Source organism: Candoia aspera, chromosome 7 (genome assembly GCF_035149785.1).
Source record: "Candoia aspera isolate rCanAsp1 chromosome 7, rCanAsp1.hap2, whole genome shotgun sequence".
Lineage (NCBI taxonomy): Eukaryota > Metazoa > Chordata > Lepidosauria > Squamata > Boidae > Candoia > Candoia aspera.
Window position 1 is genome coordinate 66,496,490 of NC_086159.1, and position 18,059 is coordinate 66,514,548.

General features: G+C 38.6%; 1 protein-coding gene across 1 annotated transcript in view; it reads right to left on the reverse strand.

Annotated features, from left to right (window-relative positions):
* Window positions 1–18,059, reverse strand: part of GRAMD4 (GRAM domain containing 4) — a 77,266-nt gene that overhangs the window by 24,568 nt on the left and 34,639 nt on the right. Inside the window, exons 3-4 of the mRNA XM_063307952.1 lie at window positions 16,568–16,688; window positions 2,233–2,353 (exon numbers count right to left, since the gene is read on the reverse strand). Coding sequence (XP_063164022.1) covers window positions 2,233–2,353; window positions 16,568–16,688 — 242 coding nt within the window. The remainder of the gene's footprint in view (window positions 1–2,232; window positions 2,354–16,567; window positions 16,689–18,059) is intronic.

Consider the following 18,059-nt stretch of genomic DNA (forward strand, 5'->3'; position numbering starts at 1 on the left):
TTTGTATGCTTTGAATATCTTGTTGCCACCCAGGGTCACTATGGCAAGATGGGCAGCTATATAAATTGAATAAATAAATAAACCTTCAGCATTCTACTCTTCCAAGTTATGGTACAGTTGCATGCTACTCTTTGTATGTTTGGCCTGGGAAGATGTAATATGTGAAAAGCAATCACCCCACCCTCTTCAAATAAACATTTGAGTGATGGCAGCATGTCTATAATGAGACACCGTCTTCTCTGAAATCATGCATAGAAGTGGAGGCTTTAATCAGGGATGCACTCAAGAAAGATACTTGGTTGCACCATCAGTTGATGATATAACCTGGGATCTGCTACAGGAATAAAAATATATTAACTGAAACACCTTAAGAGCAGCCCTGCATGGCCAGAAACGTATACAATATGCCATCAAAAGTCACCCCAAATTCTATACAAGTTAACTCTTATAAAACAACACTATATCTGTTTTAACATCTTACTTTTTTTCTAACTGAAAAAATGCCACTTCTATAAAGTTATTGGTGGCAATGCCAGCTCAGGTTAATTTCCATTTTGACACACTGCAATTAGAATAGCATGAAATTAGCACCGGCCATGAATGGCTCACGCCATATAATTTTACACAGCAGCGAAGTATAGGTTTACATACAGATTGCACATAATCAAAAAGACCGAAACTTCTCATCATCATCTCCTTCAGCCAAAACAAAGATACTATTAAGTACCAAGGTAGCTAGTATATTAATAGAACACCAGACTTGTCTGGGATTTACTATTGGACAGGAATTTTGACCTTGTGGATCACTGCCATTCCACCACCCCAACTATTCAAGCCATGTTTCCTGCTGCACAAGCATCCTGATAGACATATCAAACAGAAATTTACACTTCCTCTGCAAGGTCTCTGCTATGTAAGCCAGGTCAACTTGTTCTTCTTAGATGTGGTCAAAAATGGTCAACATCTAGCTTTTACTAACAACATCTTCACCTTGTAATACTACCAATGTTACCAGGCTAAGAAATAGGCCAGAAGAGAAAATGGCCTCATTATTTTTTTGCCTCAATTGACAACTTCCACCATAATTCTGTCTTATTAAAATTGTGAGTGCACAGCCCAAGTATGCTCAATAGTATTGAAAAAGTGAGTATGCATGAAAACAATGAAGAGCCAATAACCTTATATAGAAATTCCTACATGAATTCTCTTCTCCTCTCCATATATAGTATATAAAAGAAGGGAAACTACTACAGAAAACAAACATATTCCAAAAAGGTGGAAAACATCTTCAAATAAAGGGATAAACAAAAGCTTATTTAAAGCAACAGAATAAAAAGCAGCATTGTAATCACAAAGAATAATTAGCAGCATTGCAGAGCCCAATCATAGGCAAAGGACATACAGAGTTAATGAATGTACAATTACTGAGTTATTTAAAAATAAACATGTTTACCGTGCCCTATTAGCTTATTTCTTGTGGTGCCTTATTGAAACTCAAGTCTAGAAAGAAAATCAGAACAGACATCTACTCCTGAAAAACAAAACACCCAAAAGAATGGCATTTATAACCAAAAAGCAGGTTGTCTAAGAAATCTCTAGAGAAGACAGTCCACCACTTTGGTGACAAATATTTCACTTCCCCTGGATATGGGACAGAGAAAGTGAGAATAAGCCATACTCCAAAAACTAAAAATAGAAGTTATATAGGAAACAACAAACACAACTACAGCCCCCAATTTGCCAACAAGGCACTGCTAGCATTAATTATAGTTGTGTTATGTGATAAAACTAGCTCACAGCTTGTAAAGCACAAGTAGTGACAGAATGTAATTTACACCAAACAAATGGCTGATCAGACCATTTCAAATCATTTAGACATTTGTTCTCTTGGCAAAATGCCTCCCTGAAGCAGATGCTATTCTAAGTATATTGCAGTCCTTGTGCATCCTCATAGAAAATCTGCTAAAATTCACGTCCATTGTGCTATTTAGTATTTTTTTGCTCTATCTCCATGGTAGAAAAATGGGAGGGAAGGGGAAAAAAGGAAGGCAAGCTTCTTGCCTTCATATCCCACTTTTCAAAATGGAACATCTTACAAAGCAACCTACAAAAATAAGGGGGTGGATACAAACATGTATTCATTGAATTATTTACATGCATTGCCTCCAGGAACAGACATTTCTCTTCTAAAACTCAAATTATGCTCTACCTTGCAGACAGATTCCCCCTTACCTTGCTTTCAGAATTTCGCTGACTTTTTGTTCCAGTTCTATCCTCCTCAAGCGTTCTTTTTCTAACTCTTGTTTCAGTGTTTCAGCATTGGTTTCTTCTCTCAGCTTCCTTAGCTCCTCCTCTGTTAAAAAGAGAAGAAAAATAATTCAGGCTTTATTTTTTAATTACATACTTCCTGACAAAGGCTTTTGTGCCACTCTGAACAATCAGACACTAGGTGGCTTACAATTCTTCCATAAGAGTAGTTAAAGTTTAAAAAATTCACAATATATCTTAACAAAATAAACCACACAACACAAACCACAATCCTCACCGGTACACCTTCGGATCATCCTGGCATAAACTCCTTTGGGAATGATATTCACCCCTCCACTCCATCCCAGAAAGCCTTATTTAAGAGCCAAGACTGCACTGCTCTCCGAACTAATAGGGATAGGGTCATCCTTTACTTGAGTCACTGAATTAAAAATTATATCACAAAACATACTCGCACATACTTCACTCAGGGAAAGGATGAAGTTATGGACTTTACAACTCTATTATTAGGCCTCTACATCACTTCAGAACAGAGAGACAAAATATTGTTAGACACACAGACAGCATCGCTTTGCACGCATTTGTCAAAGCATCACATTGCTACATAATCTGTATCACTCGTCCATTTTCTGCATCAAGTTCCAGTACATCAGGCTGCCTCCTTAGGCTACAAATGGGTCAAACTACACCCAGGTTGTCATTTTAACAGCAGGACCATTTCTTGGGTGATTCTTGCCACCTTAAGGAAACCCATAGCTCAAGGTTAGATCATTTGCTTTGCTTCTAGAAGGATTAATCCCTGGATTCTTGAAGGAAGGAAGGAAGGAAGGAAGGAAGGAAGGAAGGAAGGAAGGAAGGAAGGAAGGAAGGAAGGAAGGAAGGAAGGAAGGAAGGAAGGAAGGAAGGAAGGAAGGAAGGAAGGAAGGAAGGAGTAGCAAGAAGCAGAAGGAGATCTACCTAATATTCTGGATTATTGTTGCCAGTCACAATACTGGGTGAGATGTATGAATATCTTGCCATTCATATGAAGACTGAAGCAACTGCTGGAACTACACATCAGGCCACTGGTCAGAGATACTACTGTAGTTGAACTATAGAGCCAATTATTAATAGTTGCTTCTTATTTTACAGCAGTGGGTAAAATACTGTGATTTGTCTAGGAGTAGAATGAAACAGATAACTTGGTCCCACTGCTAGGAATATAGCTCTTACATTTCTAAAGCCTGGTGTAATTTGATGGCACTACACATAACATCAATAAGCTGATTCACTATATTCAGGTTTTAACTGCTGGCTGGATGTGTTAAGAGTGACCCAATGCAGAAGTCAAAAGAGCAATTGTTTTTGTGCCAAATGGCATCATCTATAGTTTTTTTAACCTGGGTTGCCAACCTTAAAACCTGGGAAAACGTCATATAACCATCATGTAATATTTAGGTATTTATGAAATTTGTAAGACCACCCAACCCTATAGCAATATGAATACTGTTCCATAGGATGGGTGCCACAACAGAGAAGGCTGGCATTGAGGGCCCCATCAAATAATATTGTTTAATCAATGGGATCCCGAGTGTGCCAACTCTGTTGGATTATAAAGGATACTAAGGGAGGCAGACAGTCCCTCAGATAGCCAGGCCCTGTGCAATATTACAAGAAAAACCTCCAGACAGAATTGAATATCTCAGTGTCACAGATTAGTAACATCATACATCTTATATAGGTATCTTCTGATTTCATAAGAAATGTCCAACACATTTTAAGCAATGGTTGATATCAGGTCAAGAAAAACTGACGTAGTGCTAGCAATAAAGGGGACATCTGTAGGATGTGTTCCAGCATTATTGGGTATACACTAATGACTAGCAACTAGAACAGAGAAATAAAATCTATTTTTAAAGCATAATTGCAGTGCATAAGCATACTTGACATCATTTCTTCCCCTCTATATTAAAAAAATGTTGCTTCCCCAGACCCATGTGAAATACTTCAGATGCCAGCGTGGCATCAGAATGAAGATCTCAGAACTAATACATCATGCCTGGGATGATTCAGAGGTAGCCTGAACTAGTTTCATTTCTACCTTTATAAGCTTAGTAGCTGAGCAAACAATTATTGTTTATTTTACGGTCATTAAAATAAAATGAAGGCAAAAGGACAAAGATACTTTTCATTAAGCACAGCTTGTATAATCTACTGGCCTATGATTTTCTACATCTCTAACATGGTAAAAGCTGTCACAATCTGTAAACAGGTTGGCAATCTAAAATAATTCAGAAGCATACTATGGAGTATAGAGGGATCTCTCTAAAACTTCAGTAAAACCAATTCATTTACTGTGGCATGAATTGTCCTTTAGCAAAAGTCTTCTTAATCAGATGCTACTAAGATATCCATTTGGCCTACAGAAGACCCACGGAAAGAAATTTGGCAACGTCTAATCAGATTAAAAAGAACTAGCTTGCAAGGCATTTCAAACAGGGGAAATAATCAAGGATGGGTCCTCTTAAGCAGCTTTATTCTTCCCACCCAAGAAGAATGTTAGAAATGAATTAAGTAACCAGACTCAGGACTCTGTCCGTTCATTTTTCCATCAGCAGGATGACTGTCCAAAATCTGAATGGGACCAAATCCGATGCAGCAAGAGAAGCCAGCAAAAGGAAATTTGAGGTTGAAAATAGACCAGTTCTGGCTGGGGACTGTAAAGAAAAAAAAAATCCTGGGGGGAAAAGTCCTCAGTGCAGATGGACAGCAGCTCAAAATACAGCTGACTTGACCTTTCTAAGCTCCTCCCTCTTCCTTCCTCATCACATGACCCTGAGAGGAGCCTATGCAGGCTTCCCTGTGCTTCCCAGTGCCAAGCAGCAAGCAAATACACAAAGGCATAACACACATCCACCGGTCCTAATTAGACCCTAACCGATACACATGTACACCGAGGCAATACTTAGCAGACACACCAATTAGTCCCTCAGGAAGGGGTTAGAAATAATTCCAGAAGCCATGCCCTGTGTGTTTGTCCTGCCTTGTTATTCTTTCCAACCTGATGGAATGTTGGAAAAAAATTATGTAAAGGGGTCCGGGACTCTGTCATCAAATAACTATTTGAAATCTACAGAGCAGGACCAGAAATGGGCCAAATCTGGCTAGGAGCTACAGAGAAAAAAAAAAAAAATCCCCCCAGTATCTCTCTATGGGAGATCCAGCGGGGCAGAGGCTTGGAATGTGAGCAACTGTTTCATTCTAAATCTCTTTGTTCTTCCTCTGGTGCACAGGATCCAGGGCAAGAAAGAATTCCTCAAACCACACTGCACATTTTCCCAATCTTGTTTTCCAGCTAGATCCATATAGAACTGGGTCTTGTGAAGGTGCATTATTTGATATGAGTCAATACTAACTTGCAAGCTAGAATCAATTTCCAAAGCTAGACCTCAAAGTAGTAGGTGCAGGATACAAAAGGGACAGGATTGTGTATCAAGGTTTTAGAAGCAAATCATTGTATACTGGAATGTTTGAAACACAACAGTGAGCAAGACAGATCCTTGAGCATCATTTAGTAGAACCTGGACCTGCCTCTGGATTTTAATCTTCATGAATTGCAATCTGAAAGAATCCACTTTTCTCAGCCATGTTTTTGGCTCAAAACATATATAAAAATATAGTTTATTTTAAAATAAGCATATTTAAACATGAGTTCTTAGGGAATTTGTATAAAGTCAGAACTTAATGCTAAAACAGGAAGAACAGGTTTATGAGTGAAAAGATGAGGAATGCATATACTGGTAATAATCTATCCATCCCTACTACAAAGAGAACTTCTGTTATCCTCTTTAGAACTTAAAACACAATTTTAAAAAAACAAAACTTGCCACATTATAGACTTTAGTAGCTCTTCAACTGATCGACACAAGGGTAGTTTCACATACCATTTCCAGTTCTGAATTGAGGGGTTTGAAATAAACCACTTTAGAACAGCAGGGATTGTGAATATTACAAAAACCAACCCAAGTTATTTTTAAATATCTAACAGAAGTAGAATAAGAAAACGACTTCCCCAGTGTTATGAAATAAAGGCCTGTATTTCAGGCCTTTACCTGGCTGAAGTAACCATATTTTTAATCTCTGTACATTATCTCAAATGAAATAAAAAGTATCAGGATAATTATTGTCCAACACATTGCTGGACTTGAGACCATAATATTTTGCTTGCAGAGATAACACTGAACATCTAGGCCACTGGAAAGTCAAATGGCACTGTGTAAGGACATAATATACTATCCACTTGCGTAAACGTAAGATAGGAGCTTTACTAAGCCCATGTTAATTATGGCAAATCTCTCTGTAGCCTCTTTTCAAAAATAATAAAACATGTATTATGTAATTGGGATTGAATCAGCTGATCAACCACAGTTACAGTGTCAAACTGGTTCATGTCAGCTTTACTGATCAACGCTTGGTAAATAAGGAAGCATTCACCACCTTTGCCAAATGATTTTCACTCATAACATACTTCGTTTCCAACAAAGGGGTGGTGCTTAAATCAAGGTTTAGCACTATGAAAGCTAGCCTACCCTCCACAGGGGCTCACACACCCACTGCAATGAAAATAGGCATGGGAGTCCTCAGAAGGGGCAAGAGGAGGCACATGAGAAAACATGTGTAATGATGTCACGCAAATGCCATTATTTACATACATGTATCCCAACATCAGATGGTATTTGCATGATGAAATCATCATTTGTGTGGAATCATTTTGGTGTTACTGTAGTTCCTGTGGACATTGCTGGAACCAGAAGGAACCTCAACACTTTCGCTTCCATTCTAGATTAGCTATAGTTTGCTGTGCCATATGGAGACACCGTGGTTGACATAACAAGCTTTAACGAAAACCAAACCATTCAGAATTCATTTGGATACCAAAATGTAACAACTGCGGATACATTTTTTAAAAATTAGAGAGGGCCCTGAAATTCAAATAACCAGAAAAATGCATTGTTTTTTCATGGGTTTTTTTTTTTCTCCTTACCCTTGTTGGAACAAAAGTAAAGTTGAGTTGAGCTCAGCTCCTGATGTCACGTAACTTTCTTGGCATAAATATGGAAGTTGTTTGTCACCACCTTCTCTGGGATGTTTTTCAACTTCCTAGTCTGACCTACAGTCCTGGGGCTCCCTGGTGATCTCCTATCCAAATGGTAACCACCTCTAACCCATTACAACTTTTCAAGAGCAGATAGTTCATTTGAACTAACTTACGTCAGGATACCTGTCACTCCAAAATAGGGTAGAGTGATCCACAACTGACTAATAATGAGACTGTACACAGGAAAGTAGATTTACAACAGCAGCCTGAAGAACGAGCAGTACGGTACTGCAGATTTCACAGCTGACAAGTGGTGCTTTTATATTAATTTCTTCGCAGCAGGTTCAGCAGCAATTTTCTGCTACTTCCCCAGAATGCTAGAGATAGACAGTGAGAATCATTTGGAAACAGAATCATGTAGCTAGTTATTCATCATATGTAGCTGCTTAGTCATTCAATTAGTTGTTCAGCAGTATGAATAATCTGTTGTTCATTTGTGAACCCTTTCTATTCCTTCCTCACCATAGTCCTTCTTCAACAAGTATCAGTCAGTTCTACCTACCTAACTCCATGGATTCTGCCAGCGTTTCATACATCAGGCTTTCATTTGCTCATCAGTGCTATTGCATACAGGCCTGGTTTCTCGCTCTTAAATGAGAAATGAAAGACTTTTATTGCAGTCATTAATCAGCATGCTCACTCTTAAAATTAAGAGATGGTTTCTTTTTCTCCTGCTAATGTTGGAAATAAGTTTGTTTGTTTGTTTATTTGATTATGTCGTCTAGGTTCTATAAAGAAGGTGTAATCACTAAGCAGTCAAGGAAACAAGGATCAAAACACAGAACATCCCAGTCTGTTGTGGAAGGCCTATGTGAGCTTAGATCTACATAGCTACATGTGATGGAACTCTTGGACCTTGAACTGATGCAATCAAACTTCTGATGCACCAAACTTCCAGTTTTGCTCTTGTTTTGATTCTATATGGAGAGGTGTGAAATTGAGAAAGGCAGACGATCATCACTCAAATAAAGTTGAAGCAGGAGGTGGAAAAAAACAAAAATTATATTGTTTTGAAAATGTATAAATCCTTCATGCACAAGGGGTCCCTGAGCATATTATAAACATAAATAAAAATGTAAGTTAAGAAGCCTAAGTTGTATTCAAGCAGCAAACTCAGCCCAAGTAATTCAAAGAAAGATTAAAAGTTTACGTTGCCTGTGTGAACCTGAACAATTTCATAAACAGCAAAAGAAAAATAAAGTCAGTGCTCATTATATCTCGAGAGATATTCAAAATATTGCTCCCCCCGAGAAGCTTTCTGTTTTATAAATTCGTATCTCTTCTACAAATGTTTAAGATATTTTTCTACTGACAATACCCAAAGAAGGGCACACTCAGAATATCTGTAATGCCTTTCAAGATGTGTTGGAGTTTTCCCAGACAGAAATCCAGCAGGGCTTCTAAGGAAGTGATGAGTTTTATTTGGCCTTCACTGTCCTTATTTTGGTTAGGCCATGCTGGGCAGGGGCATAATGCTTCATCTTTGGTTTCTAGAAGAGGACACAATGAATTCTACTCCTTTGCTACCAACTGTTTTTGTCAAGCAGAAGGACAAAATAGAGTACTGTATCTATAACAGCATCCTAGCTCTGTAGCAGAACTCTGTTTGGTGAGGTGCCAGGCATTAGAGAGCCAAAGAGGTAATGTAGGTCAGCAAAGCCGGATCACTCTATTTGAGATGCTTAGCTGTCAACTGATCCATCAAAGGTGGCCTCAGCAGTAACAAAAAATCCATCCAGGATTCCATTTGAACAGAGCGAGCTGTAGGATAGGGAACACTGAGGTCTGAATGAGCAGAGGAAATATCAATGAGATATATCAACAACTAGGAGATGGAAGATTTCCAAAGAGTATGTGATTTTGTTTGCTCTTATCACACATAATAATTGGGAGACTGAAGAAAGGAATTGGGAGATCATCTTATCTGAGCCTGTGTTCACATGCTGAATGTTCTTTTACTGCAGAGTACAGTTCAGTATTCCACACAGCTGTCCAACCTTTGCTTAAATAATTATTTTTCATTCCAAAGGCATTCTTGTAACAGCCCACTAATTAAAAATTACATCCATAAGCACATATCCATAATTTAATTTAATTAATTTAATTAATTTAATTTAATTTAATTTAATTTAATTTAATTTAATTTAATTTAATTTAATTTAATTTAATTTAATTTAATTTAATTTAATTTAATTTTTCAGTGTTGAAGCCACCCAACTCCACAACAACTCTAGATGGTTAACAATTAAAGAGAATGAAAAAGAAACGACATATATCAAACAAAGAGACTAAAGGAAGCAGATAAAAGCTGTTCAGAAGATATATTAAGTGCAGTGTATAAAGAACTTTAAAGACTTTGGGGGATAAATAATTTCATTATTATTTGATTTGATTTTTTTATACTGTCCTGCCTCCCAGAGGAATGCAGTGCATTGCACCAACAGGACAAAAAAAGCCTCTTCAATAAACTGCTTCTGCAGACAAGAAAAACAAGACTATAGCAATTAAAATAGAATTTATTTTTAAAAAGCAGTTAAAAAGACTAATCCTAGAGAAGTTGTCAGCCTCCAAATGGCTGGGTGAACAAACATGTCTTCAGTTGTCATTTAAAACAAAACAGTGTGGAAGCCAGTCACATATCCTTCAAGAGCTAGCCATCTAAAAACCAACTGAGGTTCCTCACCAGTGTTTGGTGACACTTTTCAATATGAGGCTACTTACTCAATCTACATCAAGGTAGATGTTACCAAACATCTCAAACACATCTGGCTCTCCCAAATTGCACAATCTTTTCCACTTAACACACAGAAGGCCAATGTATATGTTTGACCAGCCATCGGTCTTGCCTAGGTAACATTGTTTTGGTCTTCTGGAATGTGTGGCCATAACAAACCTAATAAACTAAACACAACACAAAACAACACTGACAACAACAATTTAATGTTTGCCTGTTTTGTATTCCAATGAATTTCTAATTCCATATACATAAAATCCACTGGACCTATAACCTAGAAGAACATAAATTCAGGATTTCTTCATATATCTGTCAGTGAAAGGGCAGCCAAAACAGCATCAGAACATTTATGTGGCTAGTTCCTTGCTCATTTTAAGAAATCAAAAACCATATTCTCCTTTTGTCCCTTTAATGGGCTGCTTATCACCAGCCTTTCCTTTCAAACTGCATTTCAGAACTTGGTTTCAGCTGGATTTTGGAGAGGAATGATTATAAGAGGCTACTTTTTTTAACCAATGATTTCCCTTCTGAAAGAAAAATGACCTGCTAATTTTCAACTTCCACAAGAAATTTTAGATCAAGCTGTGTGAAGTGCTGTCACAAGTTGAGGATGCTTTTGCCCTACTTTGCCAATAGACAGTGATCCTGTGCTGTGGAAGTTTTTATTATCTTTTTCCTAGAACTAACAGTAAATAAAACAAAGATCCCAAATTATATATAGGAAATGTCAAACTTTAAAATTTAACCACCGAAACTTCTGCATATAGTATTAATTTGCAAAACTTAGATTTTGGAGAGCTGTCTCCCTAACTACAGGTCAGCTTCTGTTACATCAATTAGAGTAACATCTCACAAATAAGATGCTACGATAACATTCAAATTAATTAAAATGAATTGATTTGTCGTCAGAAGCCACCATTACTCTTTTGGAAGCACAGCTATTTTATTCAGAGGCTATTTTTTTGAAATAACGACTACTACAAGCATGTTAATTGAGCTTTCCAGGAACTTCGGAAGTTTTGACATCATTTGCAATTTGAAGGAATTACAAGTTCTGCATATCCCTCCAAACTGTTAAGTTTTTAACAGAGTTCTGTCCAAGAACCCTAAATAGAGGGTTCTGAAAGAGAAATGTAAAATATCTACTGGCATGGATACGTGATAGATTAAAACTTTTGGGGGAAGGTAAGCCAAAATTTAATTTAACTAGAGAAGTTTCTGGGAAGGCTAGTTGAATACAAAAACAAAAGATTTATGAATGGTGCATTCTTTCATTATATAGCTTAAAGGCAAACTCTTATGTCTACAATGATCCTAAATACACACGAGATTCTTTTGCATTGGAGATATGACCAAGGAACAAACAGTCTTGTTCTTCTGAATTCTAGGGAGGTTTGTTACCTTTAATAAACCATTATTCTAAAGGATGGAAAATATTCTAATAATTTAATTCATTGCTCAAAATATTAGCAGCACTGCATAAAAATTATTATTAGATACTGTAATGAAGTTGCCCCTCTCTCATAATTTGTGCTACAAAAATATTATTATTCATTTAATGTTAAGGCAGATTCTGGTTGAATGATTGTAAGAATTTCCTAACAATAACAGCAGTTCAAAAGTACAGTAGAACCAATTATCAGAGAGGTGGTAGCTTCCTGTTCAGTGAGTAAGTTCAATGATAGATTAGACAACCATCTGTCATGGATGCTTTGATCTGTATTCCTGCAATAAGCATGGAATTGGACTTGATGGCCTATATGAGCCCATCCGCTTTTATAATTCATTGGATTTTTTTCCCCCCACTATATGGTGACTTAGTTTGCAACATCTGGCAGGTTCTAAAAGCTTGCTTTGCATACTATCCCTGGCCAATTTTTATGTTGTGACTTCAACAGCTTCGACATTTTGCTTGAACCAAGCCAGCTCTAGCAAGAGTAGAGCCAAAGTTTATAAAATACACAAAATCTTGAAAAATAGTCCTCTTCCAAATCTGCAATAACCTCACTGAGATAAGAAATGGGAATGTTCAAGGAGTACAGAACAGTGATAATCTGGAGAGCTGAGAGTGATGAAACCAAGTATCACAGAATATTTGGCTGAATAGCACTCTAACCTCTCTACCTGGCCAATATTTTCTTATAGAATACATTTTTTTATTGGCGATACAAACCCTGTGCTGATGGAGGACCTCTCCTAGTACCTTCATGAAGATGTAAAAAGGAGTGGAGAGAGGAGAGATCCCTGAGTCACTCCACAGAGCAGAGGTCTGCAGCAGATCTCTCCTCTCCCACCAACCATCATCTGGAAGCACCCCCTCAGGAAGGAAAACCACAGCAAACAGCCCCACCCCAGCCCCGCTCTAATCCCTTAGAGACAGTCCAGAAGGATACTATGGTCGATGGTATCAAAAACTCTGGAATATTTCGGAGGACCTGGAGGGCTGCACCTCCCAAGACTGGGTCTTTATGTATGTCATCCACAAGCATGACCAATGCAGTTTCCATGCTGTATCCTGGCCTGAAACCTAACTGCCAAGGATCCAAATAATTCACTTCACCTAGGACTCTTTACAGTTACAGGTCTACCACTTTCTCCACAGCCTTTCCTAAAAAATGAGAGTTGGAGGCAAGTCTAACGTTGTCCAAAATAGTCAGACTGAGCTAAACCTTTCTGAGCAGAGGGCACTTCCTTCAGAAGTGACGGAAACTCCTCCCTACTCAAAGAAGCACTGATTACTGCTCAAATCCACCTTCTGCCACCTCCCAGGAGGCCTATACCAGCCCTGAAGATCAGCAATCCAACTGAGAAGTAGGAGAATTGACACTGGAGAAGGCCCTACCCACTACCTCAGGAGGCACAGATTCAAATGATCCCAGATCATTTTACAAGATGAGGCCCCAATCATCTCCACTGACACTATCCAGCTGAAGTCTAGCTCCTCTCAGATCTAAGCAGTTTTGTCAGAAAAGTCTGACTGGGGTACTCATGTTTCAAGGCAGCCCTATATTATCAGCCACCAACTCAACCTCCTACAAGTTGCACAGAATCTTCCTTAGAGGCTTCCATGAGATAGATAAGGCAGTTGCCAAAATGGCAACTGCCAAACTAAAGCCACCCAAAAGTTTATAGTTAGGACAAAATCTGTAACTCAGGCCATGGTGCCATGTTTCTTTCCCACTAAACAGGCTGACAGACACATCTGCAACTGTTCCCCAGCACTCCAGGCATTATGTTCCAACATTGTCACTGCCTCTCAGTTGGGAACCAGACTGGCACTCTGACGGTTTCACCAACACTTTAACCCCCAAGCTGGTTACAGATGGTTAACAGGCAATTTCCGAAAGTGACTAGAAAGTGAGGTTTGTGAACTTAGTGTCCTTTAAAAGGCTCTACCACAGTTATGAGCAAGATGGCTGATCCCATTGTCTCCTGGCGCTCAAACCTGCAGAAAACCATTGTCCTGCAGACTCCTCGTGAAAAGCAGCCATCCAGAGCACATGTGAGCAATCTCCCATCCTTTCCTTATCCAGAGAGTTCCAAGGAACCAGTCTACTGACCAGTTCCTTGGTCTTTGCCACAGTCGTTTGCTCTGATTTTACAGAGCTGTCTACAGTTCGCCAAGGCGGGCACCTTCACTCCCAGACTTCTGGAAGAATTTTAAAACCTGGTTCTCCCTCCTTGCTTGGGATGGGAAGGGCAATAGCCCTTCCTGGGGGTGGTTGGCGCTGTAGTGCCCTCCCTGTTGAATGAGAGCTTTTCACCACAAGGGTTGTATATTTATCTATTTATAAGATTTTGTATTGCAATCTATGTTTTATGGTTTTGTTTATTCTGTTGTAAACCGCCCAGAGTCCCCCTTTGGGGGAGATGGGCGGTGACAGAAATTTGATTGATTGATTGATTGATTGATTGATTGATAAATACATACATACATACATACCTCCTCCAGAAATATGCTACCCAGCTTTCAACTACTCTGGGCAGTTTGTTATTGATGGATTAAAAACAGACTAACTCAGGAACACATCACATGTTACAACAACTGGGTGCAGCTCATCAGCAATTTGCATATGATATAAGTTAATTCAACAATCCAGCTAAAAGCTGGCTTTTGCACAGAATCCTCAAATAGATTAGAAATTGTGCATACAAAGTGGTCTGCTTCCTGGTTCAATCTTCAAGGTGCCATACTCTGCAACAAGCTGTTGTCTCACAAAACATGTGTAGTGATGTGTTAGATTAAGTGTCTGTGTAGCTTTTTATAGAGAGTAAGACAGATGATGACCTTGACAGAGATGAACTAGAACAAGGAGGAGAAGGAAGTACAGCAGAAGGAGACTTGCAAGATTGATGTCAGACCCACTAGGTAGACCAGACCAAGAAATCAGTTCCATGGGAAGGCTAAAACTAATTTTATTGAGACTGGCTATAACAACAGAATCTTACAGGTCTGATTGTGTTCTATCTCCTCTTCCTTCTTATAGTTCAGTGAATTAGGGAGGCATCTATTTGAGCTGCTTCCAAACATTATATGGAATGTTCTACACTTAAAAAGTGTTTTACTCTTTGCTGCTCTGGCAATGGAGCTGCTATATTCAGCCAAAATCTCCCTTATGTTTAAACAGAGAGCAACTGCCTAAATATCTGCACTAACAATATACAGTACATATTGTAATGGGCAGTAAGAATAACCTTGAGGAACAGGAGGAAGAGCCACAACCAAGGCAGCAGTCAGACAAAAGAAATTTGAGTCTGAGACAGAAATGTAATCTGGAAAACTTCTCAGACTTGATCCTCCCTAGCCCTCCTGAAGATAAGTGGGGGAGGGAGAGGCACACTGAGACATGCAAGATACTGTTACTGTAAACTTATAATAAAATTAATATTAACATTCATAACTTTGGTTTTCTAGTCTGGTCTACCTCGAAGGGCAGACGCATATATGTATTTATTGATTTCTTCTGGATTTCTGGTCTGTTATCAATACATGCTTTCAGGGAGAGATCCCTGCTTCCAACTCAGATATTTAGAACAGATGAAAAGATGGTAGAAAATACACTGTTACTGTGTAAAGGGCTGTGAGAATAACCTTGGGAGACAGCAGGAAGAGCCGCAGCCTGGAGAATGGTCTGATAAGAGAAATCTGAGTCCAACGGAGGGATGGGGTGGAGAAAGCATCTCAGAAGAGACCCTCCCTACTTCTCTGGAAAGGAAAGGCAGGGGAGGGGGGAAGTGCTTTCAGACTTGCAAGATTCTGTTACTGTAACCTTACAATAAAGGTCGTATTAGTACTCATGATTTTGGTTTCCTGTCTGGACTGCCTTGAAGGGCTGACATACTGTCCCCTCTCCAAATCAAATAGGCAGATAAAAGGATGGCTGCTGGGTATCTATCAGATAAATTTTGGAGATGTTCGTAGGCTGAATCCTGGAGAGGTTACCCTTCAGTGACATGGTGGACTCAAATACATCAACCCAGCTATTCCTTTTATTTAGCCGACTTGTACCTTTCCCATTTTTGTGCAGGGTTTTTCCTTACATCAATTGTAACTTGCTAAGAAATAGTTAAACAAAGTAATGCTGAATCCCTTTCCAGTTTCCACAATAATGTCTTAGATGCCATCACTTGTTTACCCTGTACATTCCAACCAGAGATTTATGGTGTTTGGGAGGATGTTCCAAAGCTTACTGGACTATTCTTGGCTTCAAAACTCTTTTACTTAATTCAGCTGCAATGTACTTAGTTATCCAAAATGTTATATCAACATAACATCTCCTTGTATAATTTGACTTGCAAGCAGTTTTAGGTATTGCAATGACAGCAGTTCTTTGCCTGCTTTTTCAATGCTTGTAGCTTAGTTTTATACTGCATATAATTAAAACAGTATACTTGAAAATGTATCAAATGCATGAATTCATTGTGTGCACTGAACCTAATACATCTGATAAACAGAAATTAAGTGCATGTACAATTTAAACAAAACCAGGCTAGTCTAGACGACTTAAGCCCCAATGCTTAAACCGTTACACAAAAAGCCTTACTGCTCCAAAAAGGATCATGCTAATAACGGCATCTAAAAAATGGGCTTGTTCTATTATCATAATCCAATTCCTGCTGTTATTCAACTATTAAAATATTCTGAACTCATACTGAATGGAAAGCAAACTAGTTTGGAGGTTATTGTGTACCGTATTCTTCTGATGAAACAAAGAAAAGCTTCTCTCCCGAGCCATTGTTGAAAAGACCTTTATAATCACGACGTCAAATTATAAATAAGTAAACTTAAAATATACCTTTGCCAGAATGACTGTATAATGTCAATTAAAAACATGATATTAGCTAATAATGGGGAACAATTGCATCTCTACAATACCTGGGTCACAAACTCATTACTAAACACAGTCGATAAATTTCTTTGTACTTACGGAGAAAGTGCTTTTCCAGCAAGGCAATTTCCAAGTGGCCTTTGATCTCATTTAATCTGTCAGACTCCGTTCTGTTGTAATCCGGGACTCCTGTAGCCATGATGACAGTCCCAGGACCAGCCTATGGAGGGGGATAAGAAAAGATGCTGGCAGCTCAGAAACCAATCTCTGATGGAGTGACAGAAGCAGGAATATACCCATCCACACCCTCCCACACTCCAGAGTGAACATGAAAAGCAGGAGATAAGGTATGGTTATTTTTATTTATTAATTTATTTTGGGTAAGCCAAGAGCTGGCCAGGCCCACAAACCTTTTGTGCAGCATTAGGTTGCTGAAACGAATCAATGGAAGCTTATAAAAGAAACCGTATCCCTCACAGGGTGTCTCACATCACTGCGCTTGCTCACACCTTCAAAGCTATGCACAGACTTTGAGTTCTGCAGCACAAACCGTCATCATCTAAACTCCCTCCGATTGGCTAGAAACCTGCTCCAAATAAGGGGCCTTCCAAGTCAATTATGGGCCATTATTTCAAGGGGGCCAATTAAACAGTTATGAAGGCTGTAAACCGGATGTGCTGCACTCAGGATAAATCCTTTCTCATGCATATTCAAATACAGTTTGCAGCACAGGGAAAGAAAGATGGAAAGGAAGCAGGGAGGGTGAGGAGAAAAACTTGTGAAGTTTAAAATTCCTACAGCTCTAACATCGTTGAGATACAACTTTCCACTTTAAGAAAAATGCATAGAGAGAATAGGGCAGATAAGGCAACATTGCAAAGAACAGGACAGATTTATATTCTCATATAAATTTGGGTATCAATAAAAATAAGTTGCCACGGGTGAGGGGGGAACCAGTTTCCAAGCAAGACAGCAGCTATATAAAGTTAAACAAAAGAAGAGATACACCTATATAAGAAGGCAAGCAAGTACCAAACATTTTGTAAGAATAGATGGTTATGCATGACATAGATCAAGAAGAAGGTAATAATCCAGCTCACAGCTATCAATCTATGTGTATTACAAATTACTGCTTCTGAAGCTGCATCCAAGGTCAGAACATGTCCCTAGGGATTATGGGAGCTGATAATAGTTATGCCTGCTGAGCATCTATTGTCTATAAACGTAGACAATAAAGTTTGCCTTAACACATATCGGTGTGTTATAATATAGTTAAAAACTGTATTACTTGGAGGTAAATCTAATGCCATTGATAATTAAGATTTTTCCCCTGGGGGAAAACAGTAGTTTGAGATGTGGATCAGTTAGAAAGAATGAACCTGTGAAAGCTCCATTTCAGAAATAAAAAATAGGTCAGAAAATTCAACCACAGATCTGCCAGCAAAACATATACTTTGATCTGGAACTGTCTGGGGAATAATTTGTTTTCCTCACTTTTTTAACCTATAATATTTACACAAAGACTGAAAGCAAAGCTGAAGAGTACTGCTAAGTAACATAATCCTTATTTGCAACATGCTTTCACTTACAA